We start from the raw sequence: 18549 nt of genomic DNA on the forward strand, positions 1-18549 counted from the left end.
TCAACACCAGTGATTCATCTGAGCGCAGACATTGCCTCCCAAGACAGAAAGAGAGCCATATTACAAGGGTTTTAAAAATCTCTTTGTTAAATTTTTTTTTTAAAAAAAGGAAAGCAATTGATTGAAAATATGTACACATATTACCATTATTTTAACATTAAAAAAAAATAATTTTATTATTGTATCCCCTTAACTACAATAACTGCAATATAAAAGGTAACTCACGGAAATTGAAAAATAATAATGGAGGTGTCACAACTGCAAAGGAAATTTTGAAGCCCACCAAAAAATAATTATTAGAAATAATACATTCATTATTGTCTTCTATTGTTTTACAAACAAAATTTATAACTAAATAAAAAAAAATATATATATAGTTCAATATACACATGCAATATATATATTAATATGATTTTATAAAATTTTCAACAACTTTTGGTTCCATGATATTTTATAGTTTTTGTGTTTTGTTAATATCATAAAGAAGGGAATTAGTTTAGTATTACAATTCCTGCTGTGTCCTTGTCTTTCATCTAGGTAAGTGACATTTTCTCTGACATTTTGACTGCCACAAATGGATTATCTTCATCCTATGAAAATGAATGCACAGGATTTAAAAAGTGACACAAAAGACAAAGATCTATAACAATACAAAGAAATAACATACAGGGTGAAGACCAAGGCTAAGACAGATTTTTTTATTCTTATTGCAAATTGTGATAGTCTTCAATCTTCTAGTTGTATGATGGCTGTCTGGCTTCGACAGTTTCTTGCATGGGCGTATTTGATGTTTTTCAACAACTAATCAACAAAACCTACACATTAACAAGTTGAAAGGACCAAGTCCTGACCTCTAGATACTTGAATAAAGGTTAATACATAAAGGCAACAGTCGAGTCTCTGTACCTAATACGATGTAGTCACCTTGAAGTTCTAACATCAACTACACAATACTAACATAAACAAGCTAAACCCACTTTCTGTGATGTCACTTAATGTCATGTTCGAAGTCCAACTACTTTGGTGCGTCTCTATACTAAGTAAGTGTATTTTGATTACATAGACTTTTTCAATTAAAAGCAACAACAGTCTAAAAAAGAGAGCAGACAAACACAGCAAGAAATCTAAAGATGATAAAACCAATGTGACAATAAGAAAATATTTTAACTGCTATCTCATAGCACCCTCATAACCTTATTGAACATAAAGTAGCATAACGCATATAACTAAACACTTATAACTGAACACTTCAAACTATGGGGATATGCAAATGAGAGTGTGAACTGATTGGCTACCTATCAAGAGGGCTTGAGTTTCAGTCTTACCTCAAGATGTGTTTGCTGAGTACATAAAGGCAGCACAGAAACCTTCTCCTAGATACCCCCTTCCCCACATAATAGTTGATATTTTGGGTTTTTGGCACATCCGCACAATTTAGGCCTAGTCGTGCCCATAATCCAGGAAATTTATTAGATAAGGAGGCAGAGTCACTAGGCAGAGCTTAGGTCATTGATTAATATGCATGACTGAATGCATGACGCCTAGGACGTAATCATCTTCTTTTTTGAAGTAACGTCTGTATCATATAAGATAAGAGTGATGGCTAATAAAGGCAGAATGAGGTAAATAGGAGGCAGACACAAAGATTGAAAAGAAGTAGGGCACTTTTGAGCTCCAAAAAGAGGAGCGCAATTTAACATCCTGTCTCGGGACGTCTCCCCACATGTCCACAAAAGAGATGGCTAAGTATTTTTATAGTAAGGAGGAGGGCGTAACAGAGGAGCGCTGTAAAGATCAACTAAGGTGCCACTGCAGCAGAAGGCTCTTTAAAAAGCTAAAGAACTCTTATAAAGTTTGGAGACAACACATTTGCAACTCAGAGAAAAGCCCTCGCTGAAGACAGGCCCAGAAGATGAAAACATAAATAAACACCAAAGCACAATGGCTTTGTCTGCATCAGATGTGACAAAATATGCAGGTCACAACTGGGTCTGTATAACCATCCTAAATATTCAGAATTGAAGACATTGCCATAATTAGATAAATATTACTTTTAAGCTAAATTAGTCCTATTACAAATTATACATCTTGTTGGTGTATATTTGTATATCGAATTAAATATTTCCGACAGAAAACTCAAAAAGAATGTTTTGCTTAAGGTATTAGCTGTGAAGACACTTGTGTCAAGAAATGAATAAAAAAGACAAACATTCTGATTCTAATGACATCAAGTCTTTTTAAAGTTGCAATGCATCCAAAATTAAATTAACTTTTTCTTTAATTGTTATGGAAAATTCAAACTTACTTTTGATATGAAAGTGTTCCTTTATCATTATTACTAAAAAAAAAATGTGTTTTTAACTCGATTAAAGAAAAATTTACTTTAAAAAAAGAAATTTACCTTATTGGGAGCACGGGAAAACTTTTCTTTTAGTTTACCAAAAAAACTGGATGTTTGTTCGGCAAAGTGGACATCCTCCTCATCATCTTCCATCCCACAAGTGTCAGCTGCTGGCATCTCTCCATCATGTCCACCAGCTGTCTCTACCAGTTTCATGTATTTGTACTCCAGCCTTTGGACAGTTACACAAAGAAATCAAAAAAGGTGACCAGCAAACAAGCAGAAACTATGAGAACCAGTAACCATTAAGGCATAACACATCAACATCAACACCATAGCACAGACACAGCATGAAGACCACAGCACAGACACAACATGAAGATCACAGCACAGACACAACATGAAGACAACAGCACAGACACAACATGAAGATCACAGCACAGACACAACAAGAAGACAACAGCACAGACACAACATGAAGATCACAGCACAGACACAACATGAAGACAACAGCACAGACACAACATGAAGATCACAGCACAGACACAACATGAATACAACAGCACAGACACAGCATGAAGACCACAGCACAGACACAACATGAAAATCACAGCACAGACACAACATGAAGACAACAGCACAGACACAACATGAAGACAACAGCACAGACACAGCATGAAGACCACAGCACAGACACAACATGAAGACCACAGCACAGACACAACATGAAGACAACAGCACAGACACAATATGAAGACAACAGCACAGACACAACATGAAGACCACAGCACAGACACAATATGAAGACAACAGCACAGACACAGCATGAAGACCACAGCACAGACACAACATGAAGACCACAGCACAAACACAACATGAAGACCACAGCACAGACACAAAATGAAGATCACAGCACAGACACAACATGAAGACCACAGCACAGACACAACATGAAGACCACAGCACAGACACAACATGAAGACAACAGCACAGACACAATATGAAGACAACAGCACAGACACAACATGAAGACCACAGCACAGACACAGCATGAAGACCACAGCACAGACACAACATGAAGACCACAGCACAGACACAGCATGAAGACCACAGCACAGACACAACATGAAGACCACAGCACAGACACAACCCATCAACATCAGCAAGAAGACTACAGAACAGACACAATATATAGAAATCAACAGGAAGACCACAGAACAGACATAACACATTCATAGGTAGAAACTATCACCAGAAAGAGACAACAAAATGTCCAAACACATTTCAGACAATCAAAAGCCTCAAACATACATTTTAAATGACTTTATGCAATAACAAATATATAGCAAAATAACAATAAAAAAAACAATTCAAGACATCTTCAGGGCGCAAAGCTAAACTGATCTTATCTTATAATCTTCAGGGAGCAAAGCTAAGCTGATCTTATCTTATAAGTTGCTTACTTCTTGTTGCGTGACCAACAGTAGATCAAAAGTATGAGAAGAATGAGACCCAGACCAACAGTTACAGGGATAGCGACCATCAGCTAAAAAAAAAAAGGGGACAAAATCAACAGCAATAATCACTGAAAATGATCGAGATAACATACAAACTACAAGTCTACAAAAATATTTTTAATTCATTGCTAACATCTCAGTTTACTTACAGCAAATGGTAAAATTTGACATTTCATTTTATTGGGTGTTAGAGTTCCCTCTGGAAGTTGAAGACAGTGACTGGAAGAAATATAAACAAATAATTGACATTGGAAAGAGAAAACATTGAAATAAAACAATTTCTTTAAATAAGTGCCCTAATGAAAAAATATAGAAATTACTAGAATCAGAATTTTTTGTCCCTTAGAGTATTTAATGTTGGAAAGATTTTAACTCTTTCTCTCCGTAATTATTTACCACATTCTGGTGGAATCAACGCTGGTATCGTCAGTTAGGAGAGAAAGAGTTAAAAGTATAAAAAAGTCTTAAAAAATGAAAGGTCAGCTTACTCTGGAGGAAAATAGTGGATGACTTGTTCCCCCTGGACACACTCTCCCCTGACCACATGATAGTCCTCCTTCCTGCAGGTAGCGCACGCATGTCTGGTCAACCACAGGAAGTGAAACGTGCAGCCATCGCATGTTCCGTCGGAGCACTTTGGAGAAAGTAAGATTTCACCGTTCCCAGTTTTGGTTGGTTCGCAGCGTAAGCTGATAATGGACGTCCTACCGTTAGGACAAGCACTGGTGGAACTGGAGTGGAAAAAATAATGGCCATTTGCATTTAATCTAAGAGCATTACTACAGTAAAAAAAAAAATTTAAAAGCAAAAACACCAGTGTATTCTGTTTAACAGAAGTTACAAAAACACCAGTGTATTCTGTTTAACAGAAGTTACAAAAACACCAGTGTATTCTGTTTAACAGAAGTTACAAAAACACCAGTGTATTCTGTTTAACAGAAGTTACAAAAACACCAGTGTATTCTGTTTAACAGAAGTTACAAAAACACCACTGTATTCTGTTTAACAAAAGTTGCAAAAAGAACATTTCCTATAATTTAGAATTTCTTTTAATATCAATTTTACAAAGGATATAATGACCGAGTGGCAGAGCTCTAGGCTGCTGCAATACAAGTATTGGGTTCAAAACACTTATGTAAGATTGTTCTTTATTGATTTCTCATCAGCTTTTAACACTATACAACTTCATTTACTCATTGAAAAGATGAAAGCGCTGAAGACACCGATAGCAAAGACAAACAGACTCAAACACTCTTTTGCTCCCCTGGCAATCAAATCATTAAATGAGAACAACCTGGTATAAACTTTGTCACATGTAAATTATGAGTGAGTCTGGTGTGAATGTACACTTTGGTTTCTTATAGTTATAATGTTTTTTGTTTGGTGTAATGCAAAAATTGTAAGACAAATTTCCATACGTACAATAAAGATTATTATTATTATTATTATTAAAACAAGAATACTTGACATAATATTTAAAGTGTTGAGTCTGCAGAGCACTAATAAGTAACTATCATCTTTTGAAAATATTATTTGCTGTAAGCCTTCTGTTTCTCCCAACTAACATTTTAGACTCAATGGATAATGCTTCTCTTGTTTTCCTTACTGCCCATATGCAGACTGGTTAACATTATAATTTTTTGTGTGCATGAATAACTCGTGCAGACACACATGTGGGTGTCTCGAAGGAGATAATCTTTTTTTTTTCTGATTGTAGAAAATGGAGAAAGATTGAGAGTAAATGGATTTTTATTTGAATTTGGCAGATTATTGTTCTCAGTTATATTGTTCCACTGGATTAAGTTTTCATTATATTAGATTGTGCATCCTGTGAAAGAAGCTGTATTTTGAGAGAAAGCAGTAACCAGATAATTGAGTTCCTTAGAACCCTAAACATAGCATTACACAATTCAGTTATCTGGATTCATTCTATTTTACCCTCCTCAAAACTATTGTGCTCACCAAAATTAATTTCTATGTAAAATTTCAGCTTTGCCTTTAATCTTGTTGACAATTAATGTCCTAAAATAGTGTTTCAAATCTAAAAACAGTTATGACTTTTCCTCTTCAAGTTTACCATGAACACTCAAGTATCCCAAAGCTCAAGTATTCCTAAAGTAAGATAAAACCCATAACCATCACACTGCATGAGGTCTCTGGCTATTTAAGGCAACACTAGAAATACTCCAGTGCTTCACAACAATTAAAAGTAAGTCACTGACCTTCCTGATTCATAATAGAAGTGGATGTCTCTGTCTAGACCTGTAAGGAATTGAGAAACATTTCAGTCACATGACCAAACATCCTGATATACTTCATGAGACACTGGGAAGATGTAAATCTAACAGAATAAACAGTACACAACTTTCTACGATACGTAACTTAGAATCCTCAACACCATTAAGGAAAGACAATAATCTCCAACTCCAGGTTCATACCTTCAGTAGGAAATCCTTCTTCAGTGTAGAGAGCTTCCAAACTTATGTTAGTCAAGATCTTGGTCAGATGTGTACCTAGACTGTTACACACACAAAAAAGCTTATTATAAATTGTCTTTTTAGACTTTGTTTTCAAAATGTACTTTTAATCTTATGAAAACTCATGCATTTTTCAGTTTGTAAATTACTCCAATGATTAAAAATATGAAAGTCTCTATACTTTGTTATGAGACCTTCAATTTTGTTTTGGTATATTCTACAGTTTGACAAAAACTGAGCTTGGTAATACCTAAAACACTGAAAACAGTGAGAAAAAAAAGGCAGACCTATTCATCAGATAAACTTAAACAGGCTGTGACATAAGGTTAAATACGGTTTGTTTTGCATTTCATACTTTGGCTGTTCCCTTCAGAATTGAAGATTAGTACACCCGAAACCTCCAGCAGTACAAGGTTTGAACCAAGGACCACAGAAATGACAGTCCAAACCATATATCAAAAGACAAGGAATAAAAGTGTGTAAAGTATAAAAGAGTTTTTTCTTAAAGAGAGAAGATACAAAGAGAGAAAGAGAGGTGTGGCTTAATGTAAGAATGATACTTATATAATGGCATGTCCAATAAGTCCATAGAAGACAGGACAATATAATTGAAAGTACAAAAAAGGCAGAACATGTCATGACAATACAAAGAAGACAGGACAATGTCATGACAATACAAAGAAGACAGGACAATGTCATGACTATAAGACCCAATGTCTCCCAGTGCTTACCTGACAGGCTGTGTGGACACCAACACCTTCTCTTGGTCACTCTGTGGAATGAGAGTCGTCCGACACACCATGCTGCTCAGAGGGCCAGGCTGGTTCAGAAACTAAACCACACAGCAACAAGGGAGAACAATGGAAACTAATTATGTCAAGAAAATGTGTACAAAGTGCAAGAACTTAAAGCAAAGACTAAAATTAGGAGACATTAATGTCATTCAAAAAGTGATTCAGCTTGGAATGAAATCAAAAATAATATGATGGTCATTTCTAAAATATCCTATTGATAATATCATTATGAAATATAAGAGGATAAAGTACAAAAAAAGCTGAATCACAATTATATATATATATACTTTTTAAACAACTTATTGTAAACGTTTATATTACCATCAGAGAAAAAAAGGTTTTAAATATCTAGTAAACTACATGTCAGTGTGGACTTATCCATCAAACTACTCATTAGAAATGTCTGGAGTTCATAAACTTCAGTATAAATCACTGATAACCATATACAAAAGACTTAATTTCCAGATTAGGCAGTGAACCTGTGATGTTTAAGTTTTGTCCAGAGACACAGCATTCCCTACTTGTGGTATAAATTCCTTTTGAATAAAAGAAAACAATAACACAACAAAGAACAAAACAATACAGACGCAAACAAACATTCTGAGATTTAAACAAACATTCTGAGATTTGAGCTAACTTATAGTTAAGATCATAACATAATGTTCCACATTTTAAAGTGGTGTATTTGCTTTCTTTTCCCAATCATTTCATAAAATAAAAGGAAGCCCAAACACAAGATAATGGATAGTTCAAGTCACCAAGTCAAGATAGTCGAGCAAGACTATAGAGGAGATGTCCAATACAGGAAAGAAAATAATAAAAATGATTAAGAACAAAGAGGAGAATTGAAAAGCCATTTCACAATCACTTTGAAAACATTTGTTTCTTAGAGAGAATTTTATAATATGCACTTTCAAACTTTTGCATCTCCATTATATTTTAAAAGAGTAGATGCCACTGTTTGTAAGATAAAATACAGTGAATTGGTAGAATCTGAAGAACAAACTACAGACTTTTGGACAGGTCTTTACGTCAGGTTTCTCTTTCCTACCAAACTATGGCGGGTCTTGATATTGTTTGAACCCAAATATAAAGTACAAACTTAATTGTGATTGAATGTGTCTACATTTTATCTTTGTGTAGTAATGAATAATTTATTTTAATTTACAAGAATTTAATTTGATCAGCTTCCTCAAATTTAGCAAAGATGAAAAGAAAAAAATATGCAAACAACAAAAATGAGCCCACATTCCTTATCATTTGCAAGTGTCCTAAACTTCTAATCATCACTAGCTTTATGCTACTGGCATTAAACAAAAAAAAGTAACTGTGTATTTAAGATTTTAACAATAAAGATAGTTTTATCATAACTATAACAATTAAAGTTATACTATAAAAGGCATCTATGCTGTTTAAATAGTTAAATCTATGTTAAGATGCCTCATTGATCTAAATCTAGTAAACTCTCCTGTTGTAAGGAATCGTTACTTATCCTAAGATCACCACTAATTCTAAGGAACATTCAAAGTTTCATTAAGATTAGTCAAACGGTTTTGATTTCTATAAAGGACATACATACCTACATACTCCTTACATTCTTCTTTATATATTACATATGCAATTTAGGTCATAGTATATTTTTTTAAACAGTTTCATCATTGATATTGTCCTAATACAATATTGCAATAGCTAACCCTAACTAAAATGTCATCAAGAAGAAAGAAAGATAAAACGCATTAATGATGTGTAAATAAAATGAAAAAAAAAAAATTTAGAAAAGAACATAAGCTTTCCAATCCAAAACCAAAACATAAAGGTAATATCATGATCCCAGCGGCATGCTACATACATTCTCTCTCGACAAGAGTTCCAGTTCCTTGGATCCCTGTTTCTTTAAACAAATAAATACAGAAACATAAATACAAGATTCAAAGTTCCTCTAGTCGAACTGTTAGTAAAATTAGAAAATATGTAATATTCCCCTCGTTGATTAGATGCAAACTCAGACATGCACAACATTATTCATAATAAGGAAAGGTACTGAGGTTGCCAGAACACTTTGAAGACAGTCATGTTTGTTTTGTAAGTTTTGGGGAAAACTTTTAATGTCATGCATAAATGAATTATTGAATGCAATAAACTTTATGCAAAATTAAAAAAAAAAAAAACAAGACATTTCACTAAAATCTGATTTTTATTCTAACACATTGGGTTCCCACTTATTTTATGGGGAGTATATTCATCAAACAGTATTGAAGTAGATGTGTTTATACAGCTTTTGTTTTCTACAAAACGTATAAATGTCAAAGCAATAGAACATATTTGAAAGATCATTTGAATTGGTTAAAGAGACTCATTACTCAGAATGTCTACATTTAATTTTCAAAGAATTAGGTGACAAATGTCCACCTTAAAAAAGTATTGCTATTGTTATTTAATGGTTTTATTAGTAAGCTCCTACATTATAATCAAAATTAGTTCAATGAAATATTAGACTGAGTTTAAAAAATAAAAAAAAAGGACAAGCTCCAAAAAGTTAGAACTGAAAAAAAAAAGTAAGTAAACAACTCTTTTGAAATATCTTTTACAACAAAACTACAAATTAAACACAAAACTAAAAGACAACAAACTAATGTCTTCAGGGAGTCTCAAGATGTGCTAAACATTTCATCTTTGCAACATAGTGAATTACTTATTTTTTAATAATATAAACCTAATTAAGTAACAACTATATCCCGACATATAAAATCCCAATAGCGGAAAATAGATACTACAAAAATATTATCATGCATATAGCATTATGTTCTAGGAAAATCTCGGACTAAAAGAACAAGCCATTTAATCTTCTAGGAAACTCTTGGGGTAAAGGAACAAGCCATTTAAATTTCTAGGAAAATCTTGGGCTAAAAGAACAAGTCATTTAAACTTCTAGGAAAATCATGGAGTAAATGAACAAGCCATTTAAACTTCAAGGAAAATCTTGGGGTAAAAAAACAAGCCATTTAAACTTCTAGGAAAATCTTGGGGTAAAAAAACAAGCCATTTAAACTTCTAGGACACTTTTGGGGTAAAAGAACAAGCTATTTAAACTCTTGTGTTCTTTACACATGCCTTGATTTCAGTGTGGTGGTTAATCAAGTTATAAGTGGTCACAGTGCAAGTCAGTGATTTCAACCTCGTAGCGAAGAAAATGTTAGCTAGACCTGGCAGCTACAGGAGTTATAATGATTTGTTAGATATGTTCAGGCTACTATAATGTTATGGTGTTAATCTGGCAGCAGTAAAAGACTATACCTCCGCACTGAAAGTATCCTCAGCTACTCCTGGATGGAAATCATAACTACAGATCATTACATGGATGTGCAATAAATGTGCTGACAGTTTCATGGCAATATAAGATATGTGTTGGTCATTATTCAGATGGATATGGCATAATAAATTGCCCATTACAGAGACATTCATAAAGTGTGTTTTTAATAGCTAAACCTGACATCAAAGGTCATCATTTCTTTCAACACTAAGTGTTAAGTGATTTTATTGAATGTCGTGGTGGCTGAGTGGCAAAGCGCTTAGGTCCAGAAATGAAGAAGCATGATAATTCTCAGTTATTAGATGACAGCAATGGTTTGTGGTCTGTGCGAGATTATGCAACCACAATAGATATTAACCTGCCTGCTTTGATCCCCAGCTGTTTAGCACAAGGTTTGGACTATAGCCCTGGGAGGCATGGTGACTGAATGGTAAAGCGCTTGGCTTCTGAATCAAGTCCTGAGTTCAAATTGTGGTGAAAAATGGGATCTTTGATTTCAGGATCTTTGGGCACCTCTGAGTCCACCAATCTCTAATGGATACCTGACATTCGTTGGGGAAAGGTAAGGGTGGTTGGTCGTTGTGATGGCCACATGACACTTTCATTAACCATAAGCCAAAGAAACAGATGACCTTTTACATCATCTGTCCAATAGATCGCAAGGTCTGAAAGGGGAACTTTAATTTTTTTTTATTTTAACGTAATAATTTATCTTTCTGAAGGATCATCCAAAACTTATAAAAACAACACAATAAGACTAAAGTATTGAATATGTAAAATAAGACTAGGGTATAGAATATGTAAAATAAGACTAAAGTATTGAATATGTAAAATAAGACTAGGGTATTGAATATGTAAAATAAGACTAAAGTATTGAATATGTAAAATAAGACTAGGGTATTGAATATGTAAAATAAGACTAGGGTATTGAATATGTAAAATAAGACTAAAGTATTGAATATGTAAAATAAGACTAGGGTATTGAATATGTAAAATAAGACTAAAGTATTGAATATGTAAAATAAGACTAGGGTATTGAATATGTAAAATAAGACTAAAGTATTGAATATGTAAAATAAGACTAGGGTATTGAATATGTAAAATAAGACTAAAGTATTGAATATGTAAAATAACTATTTAAGAAATATAAGAAATCACTAAACTTAATATATTACACCCAAAATTCTGTGACCACATTTTATGTAGCTTTCATTATCAGCCTGTCTATTTAAAAGACTAGATCAATGCTACATAATTGATATTTTGAAGATCTTATCTTTGCAAAGAAAAGAATAACACTATCAAACCAAAGCCCAGAATGTCTAATATACTCCTAAAAGAATGATACCCCTCTCTTGTTCTGTTTGTTTCTACAATTTTCGGTTGTTCCTTCACAAAAAAAGATTATTATATCCCAGTCCAAACCTCCTGCAAGACGGCAGGGAATGGAAATGGGTAGGGCTCAACTCGGGACCATCAAGTCCAAAGTGCATTCCACTCAACCAGGCGGTCATCCTTCTTGGACTAACTAAATAAAACTTATCAAACAACAAGCTAAATACTAAATGTAATGTGCTGACAACATATAAAAAAGAAAATATTTAAAAAAAAAAAATCTTTTTTTTTAAGAGTGTATATAAAAACTATTTGGCTAACAAAAACCTCTGACAGAGTTAAGGTTCTTGAACTCTAAACCTACCACATTTTCACTTGTCACATTGTTGACACAGGAAGGGAGGGGCTTGTTGCCATGGTTACACAGCGTCAGGTTGAAGCCATGGTAGTACTGGGTGCCACTGGCAGTGAACAGACGAGATCCTGACACAAAATGAATGCTGCGAATGATACGAAAGTGTAAAAGCTTTTATGTGCATGCCGTATTTTGATGTCAAATGTCATTTTTGTGTGTGTGTGTCCACTGAGTTATTTTCTGTTTTTCAACAAAATTATTACTTTTGAAACAGTTTGTTTTAGTAAAAAACACATTTTGATATTATAAACAAAACACTTTTTAACAGCGATTTTAATGGAATAGTGGTCGTGATGGGCAAGTGGTTGAGCATTTGGCTTCCAAACCCATGGTCTCAAGTTTGAAACTTGGAGAAGACTAGGATTTTGACTTAGAGGGTACTCCTGAGTCCATCGAACTCTAATAGGTACCTGCCAAACATTGAAGTAAAGGTGGTCAGTCATTGTGCTGGCCACATGATACCTTGGTTAACTATGAGCTTTACATCATCTGTCTCTATGGCTCACAAGATCTAAAAAAAAGGACCCTAACCTTTTTAATAGAATAAGTAAATGTTGAAAAAATAAATGTTTATCTAGCCATTTCTGAAAACTATGAAAGAGGAATTTTGATTAGAATGTTTCACTATGCTCTAAACAAAGTTTTATCATAATGTTTGACTTGATTTTATAAAAGCAAATACATGTTTTATCATAATGTTTCACTAGACTCTAATGTACTTTAAAAAGTTGGATTACAATTTTTCACTAGACTCCTTTGCACTTTACAAAGTTTAATTAGAATGTTTTACTAGACTTCTATGTGAAAAGCATAGTTTGATTAAAATGTTCCACTAGACTCGTATGCACTATTTTGATCAGAATTTTTCACTCGACTCCTATGTATTTAGCTAAGTTGGATATAAATTAGTCACTAGAAATATATAACCCTAACAAATTTTGATAAGAACGTTTTGAGCAATTTAAAGTTAGGTAAAACTTTTGTCATTAGACTTCTATGTGTTTTGGATGGTTTGCTGGCCACATGACACCCTGTAAAATCTTCTGAAGTTTTGTGCCTGCTGTTCTTCTCAGTTATTCTGTACTAGCAATAGGTATGCTTGTAGCACACAATACTACAACCTGGAACAAACCTGGGATGCCACAAATCCCAAACTGAATCAGCACTTGCAATCCCTTTAGACATGTCAGCTGCACAGAGAGAGAGAGGACTGCTATGTGGGCGACACCCTAACTAATGCCCAGGCACTCATCACATTAATTCTATGAGATGATCAATAGTTGCAATCGAAGGAGGTCATAGTTAACATATGTTTAGACAGTTAAGCAAAGCTGACTTACGTATCCAGTTCGGTGAAGTCGTACTCACGGCCACTGTCATCTGTGAAGTGACAGTCAGACTTGCAGGAACGTCCCCCAACTGGGTGGAGCCCTTGGCCGCAGGGCTTACAAGATGACTGGCCCCAGGAGTTGCTGCTTGGCAGGACAGTGCCAGGGGGACAAGGTTGACAGGTTTGGGTGTGGCTGTCTATGTATTGACCATCAGGACAAGGTATACACCTAGAGAACGATTTGGTAATGAGTCATAAATGTCCTGATCTGAGTCCTAAATGTCCTATTACAATAAGAAGAGGTTGTGTTTTTAAAGCTAAAAGAGCCAACCTTAAGCCAAAAAAGCCAAACCTTTTTAGCACTTCTATCCTCTAGTAAAAGGGATTCAATACCCTAGTCTAGAAATACTCATATTTAAAGTTTGTTTGACTGTGACTTTGATCAAACCTATGTTTTATGGTTGGTACTTTAACTCTTTCTCTCCTAACTGAAGATTACCATCGTTGGTTAGACCCATTAAATTAAATTAATTTTCTGTTTTATAAACTTACTTTGTTTGCTATGTAAAATGGGGCATATATTCCCCCCTTTCTGTATCAACTATAACATTTTCTGATAACAAACTAAAAAAGTTATTGAAGTTCAATCACAACAGGCTAGTGAACTACAAAATGACAAAAATGAATAATTCCTTTGGATAGTGAAAGATAATTACGGAGTGAAAGAGTTAAATACATTTTTTCAAAACTAAATGTGATAACCTAAATTCATACATTGTTAGTCTATGTTCATTTAAATTTGTAATCCAGCGTTCTTCAAGTAGAACCATTATGAAAAAATTATAAAAAAAAAAAGTTAATATTTTTAAATAACAACAATTCAATGAATTCAAGTTTCAGCTTACTTTCAAATGTATCACTATAATTGTGCTACACTTGAATAACTGACAAAACTTTAAAGGAAATAATTGTAAGACTTTATTTTGACATTTTTGTGTCTCCACCATTCCAATGTTCTAAAAAACATAACTGTACATTATTTAAATCAGATTTGAATGTCTGATTTAACTAGAATAACTTACTCGCCCCCGGACTTTCCCTCTGGACATGTCTCACAGCTTGTTGCTCCACCGTCAACAGTGTTGGACACTTGAATACTGTAGATCTTGACATAGTTCTCCATTTTGTGGTGGTCCTTATCATCATCAGGAGTTGCATAGCCAAAGTCATCAGGCTGGAATGCCCATGTCAAGGTCATGGACTCGTTGGTGAAGATATCTTGACTGTAAAAGTAAACAAAAGACTAGTCTGACATAGCACAATATAGCCTATAATAATTATTTTCAAACATATTTACTTTTTTAGTGGTTGAGTAGTAATTAGTTTGGCTTCCAAACCGAGGAGTTCTGGGTTTAAATCCTGGTGTAGACTGAGATTTTTAATTTTGGGATCTATAGTCTGAGTCAACCCAGCTCCAATGGGTACCTGACATTAGTTGGGGAAAAGTTAAGACGGTTGATGATTGTGCTGACCACATGACAACATCGTTAACTGTGGGCCACAGAAACCTTTAATAAATCTTGATCCTTGCAGTGCCATAGTCTGACAATCATCTTATAATGTTACAGTAATGTCCATTTTTACAATCAGCTCATAATGTTACAGTAATTTCCATTTTTTTCGTTGCTGTGCATTTATACAGTAATTCATTATATATTAAAGTAAAGTGGATGGCTGCCTGGTCTTGTGGTACGTCCTCTGGACTATCAACTTGATGGTCTCAGGATCAACCACCATTCCCCCATCCTATCAGAAATTTGGCCTTGGATATAACAATCTTTAAATCTAAAGGAACATGCAAAACCATGTTAAACAAAGAAATAAACTACTAAGAGATGTTTTAAAATGTGTCTTCCAATAGTGCAGTGATGCCCAAACTAAGGCCCACAGGCCATTGCATATTAGACCCAGGGCCTGCTGCTATCTGGCCTATTGATTATAATGACCTCAGTGTAGAGGATAGGTCACATTGAACTTGACATTTTTTGGTGAGTTGCATCCACGGCATGTGTCAGGAATGTATACTGGGAAAAAGTAATGATCACCACTGCAATAGTACATTCAACATAAAACAACAGTACAACAATAGTAACAAAATGCATATCCAGAGATTTTCTCATTGGTTCTAGCCAATTCTTGTAATAGCAGAATTTTAGATTTTCAATAATTCATTTTTAGCCTGAATGTTTCTTAAAAATATGTTTCTTGGAGCCGCATTAAAAAAAAATAGCAATTAGATCTTACGTGTAGGTTGTCCTCTTTGCGGTAGTATCCCAACTTTTTAAAACTGCATTTTTGCCGTCTGCATCCTGCATATAAATTACATTAAAAACTATGAATAGTTAATTTAAATGAACTTTTATTTAACAAAACAATCTTGACATCTTCTTTTATTAAAATGAATAATGATACACTATTTGTTTGTATTCAATTCATATAAAAAAAAAAAAAAAAAAGCAAACTCAAAGAGACTGCAATACTTAGTTCATAATGTATCAGCTTAAAATATTGTACTTTTCAAGAAAAAAAAAAAAATCCTACTCGAAAATAATGTTAAAAAAATTTAAAAAAAATGATATACATCTTTATCAAGAATCTAAACTGATAACCATTTATATTTTTCCTGTTTATTTTCATTAGCTCGGGTGGTATACAAGAGTAAAATTGATGTGACAGCTGAACAGCTAGTTGGCTGGAGAATTATTCTTAACAGCCCATCCTAGGCTTGGGAGATGAACCTCCAGCTGGAAGGGGGTCAAGCCTTCATTCCACATCACAAGACAAGCCCCTTACCTGGAACCCCCCAAAGAAATAGAAAGAGAAGACAGCCCAGAAGATTTGGATGCCAAACAGATGTGCAGGACATCCAGAATCTATTCACCAAAAGGAAGTTTGTTGATGGCATATGCCCCAGATATGACAACAGGCAGTGATGATGATGATTACCAAATTCTTTACAGTACCCTTAGATTGTCTTGACAAATAATCATTCAGGATCTAAATGGAACTCCTCATTTTAGCTACACCAGTTCAAATTATATACCAGTTTGATTTGTATTTAAAGTACTAAAAAACTAAAAAAATTCTGTCATATGAATAAACATTGAACAAGAAAAGCATTAAAAAATGCACTTTGAAAAAAAAAACAGGCTTATATTAAGTGTAATTGTATCTATTAGTTTGGATCAGCCATGTTACTTTATGTATAATAGACCCAGACATAATAAATCTGTGCGATTAGAAATATTTTTACTAATTGTTTTTGTTTAGCATTTTGCTTGCTCAATGCACTGTGATCCTATCACTTGTCTGGTCCAGATGTGAAAGGGGGAGGGAAGAAGGGGGGTATCAAGGTGAATTTTTACATGATCGTTTTTTAAATGTATTAAAAAAAATGTTTACTCAGGGCTCGAGTCCTCAAAGGCGAACTAATTCAACTTATACCACCACATCTGTTAAGTATGATTTCTTTTCCTTGTTCAATATACCAAACAAAATAGTTAATTAACAACATATTTAATTAACTAATTTGTTAATTTTTAAAATTCATTTTAGTGTTGTCAGGTAAAAGAAATAATTATGTAAAATTTCAGCTTAATTCGAGATTGGGTGTAGGATAAATAATGAGTACAAACATTTTACCATACCGACAGACAGAGTGAGTTGATATAAGCTTTGTAAACAATCTGTCATATAAATAAACATTAAGCTCAAAGGCCTCACTGACCGACAAGAAGACCAGCTGACAAGGCATAGGGCAGTTCAGTTCCATGTCGAATGTGACGGTGCTGAGAGGGATAGGTTTGCCGTCTACTGTTCCTGGCTCTCCTCTAAAACCTGGCAGCTTGAGAAGGAGGACAAGAAAGGTGTTGTTGTCATTCAAGCCAAAGATGGTTCTCACATGATCACCGGATGGTATCCAGCCAGCCATGTTACTGCAGGGGGTCACTAGAAATAACAAGCTTTGCATCAGTTCTCTGGTATAAATACAAACATTAACATTTCATTTATAAATGTAAATAGTGGGAAGCATGGTCGAGAGGCTAAGTAAGCTTGAACTTGGCTTGGCTACCTGACTCGGGCAGAGTTGTGCTTACTGAGCGCCTAAAGGCAGCATGGAAAATCTAGTCATAGATACCCCCCTCACCCCAATGAGATGGGACCAAAGCACTCTGAGCATGCTAAAAGCATGAAAGTAGCCCTATTTAAAAGCTATATTATTATTATTATTATCTAAAACTAAAAACCTAGTTCTGGACATTTCTACTTAAGCAATCATAAAACAGTTGAAGATTTTCTAATCAAGGGTTGATAGTATGTTTGTTTTGTCAGATGTTTCGGAATCTAATCTAATAGTTATTCAATTCTTAAGTTTTCACATTTAATCAGCTTAGTTAGCCCCTAAACTAAACTGTGAAAAGGAAAAGGATTAGATCCTCAACTCTAAGACTGTTAAGAGAAATGGTTTAAGTCATTTTTTGCTTAAAATGTATATAAAAAAAAGAACAAAGTAACAAGTAAAAACCTTAGTCAAACATTCCAACATTGTATTATAAAACCTTCTGGCAGAATAAAAGAGGGAATAGAATGTTCCATAGAGACCTGGTCAGCCATGGGGTTGTTCAAGTCAAGCTTACCCATTTCTTTGCAGTTCATGAGACTTTCCTGTTTGTTTTACATGTTTCTGATGCTCTTTCAGAGTTCCTAGCCCAAACCTCCGGCAGGATGACAGGGAAAGGCATCTGACAGGGTTATGAACCTGGGAACACCGAGAGGACCGAACGACCAGGCAGTCATGTGGCCAGAGAGATATCCAATTGGTTTTACCGAGCCCAACATAAGTCAAATAACATTTAACGAATGTTAAGTGGCTTAAGTATGCCCTAAAATATGACATGGTATTCAAAAACAAGACATTGCATTTAGTAGTCAAGCATTCTTCCAATTAGCAATGAATGCAAAGTGGGTCA

General features: G+C 34.3%; 1 protein-coding gene across 4 annotated transcripts in view; it reads right to left on the bottom strand.

Moving 5' to 3' along the window:
- Positions 1 to 457: 457 nt before the first annotated feature.
- LOC106067356 (endosome/lysosome-associated apoptosis and autophagy regulator family member 2-like) overlaps positions 458 to 18549 on the bottom strand; it is a 40064-nt gene continuing 21972 nt past the window's right edge. For 3 of the 4 annotated variants that reach the window (XM_056026890.1, XM_056026888.1, XM_056026889.1), the window contains exons 12-25: positions 17307 to 17527; positions 15824 to 15888; positions 14602 to 14802; positions 13530 to 13748; positions 12139 to 12274; positions 8979 to 9020; positions 7067 to 7167; positions 6297 to 6376; positions 6081 to 6120; positions 4347 to 4589; positions 4008 to 4077; positions 3805 to 3887; positions 2402 to 2573; positions 458 to 590 (exon numbers count right to left, since the gene is read on the bottom strand). In XM_056026890.1, coding sequence (XP_055882865.1) covers positions 534 to 590; positions 2402 to 2573; positions 3805 to 3887; positions 4008 to 4077; positions 4347 to 4589; positions 6081 to 6120; positions 6297 to 6376; positions 7067 to 7167; positions 8979 to 9020; positions 12139 to 12274; positions 13530 to 13748; positions 14602 to 14802; positions 15824 to 15888; positions 17307 to 17527 — 1730 coding nt within the window. In that variant the 3' untranslated portion in view covers positions 458 to 533. The remainder of the gene's footprint in view (positions 591 to 2401; positions 2574 to 3804; positions 3888 to 4007; positions 4078 to 4346; positions 4590 to 6080; positions 6121 to 6296; positions 6377 to 7066; positions 7168 to 8978; positions 9021 to 12138; positions 12275 to 13529; positions 13749 to 14601; positions 14803 to 15823; positions 15889 to 17306; positions 17528 to 18549) is intronic. The other variant, XM_056026891.1, reaches the window with a different exon arrangement.

This window comes from Biomphalaria glabrata, chromosome 4 (genome assembly GCF_947242115.1).
Source record: "Biomphalaria glabrata chromosome 4, xgBioGlab47.1, whole genome shotgun sequence".
In the NCBI taxonomy this organism is placed as follows: Eukaryota; Metazoa; Mollusca; class Gastropoda; family Planorbidae; genus Biomphalaria; species Biomphalaria glabrata.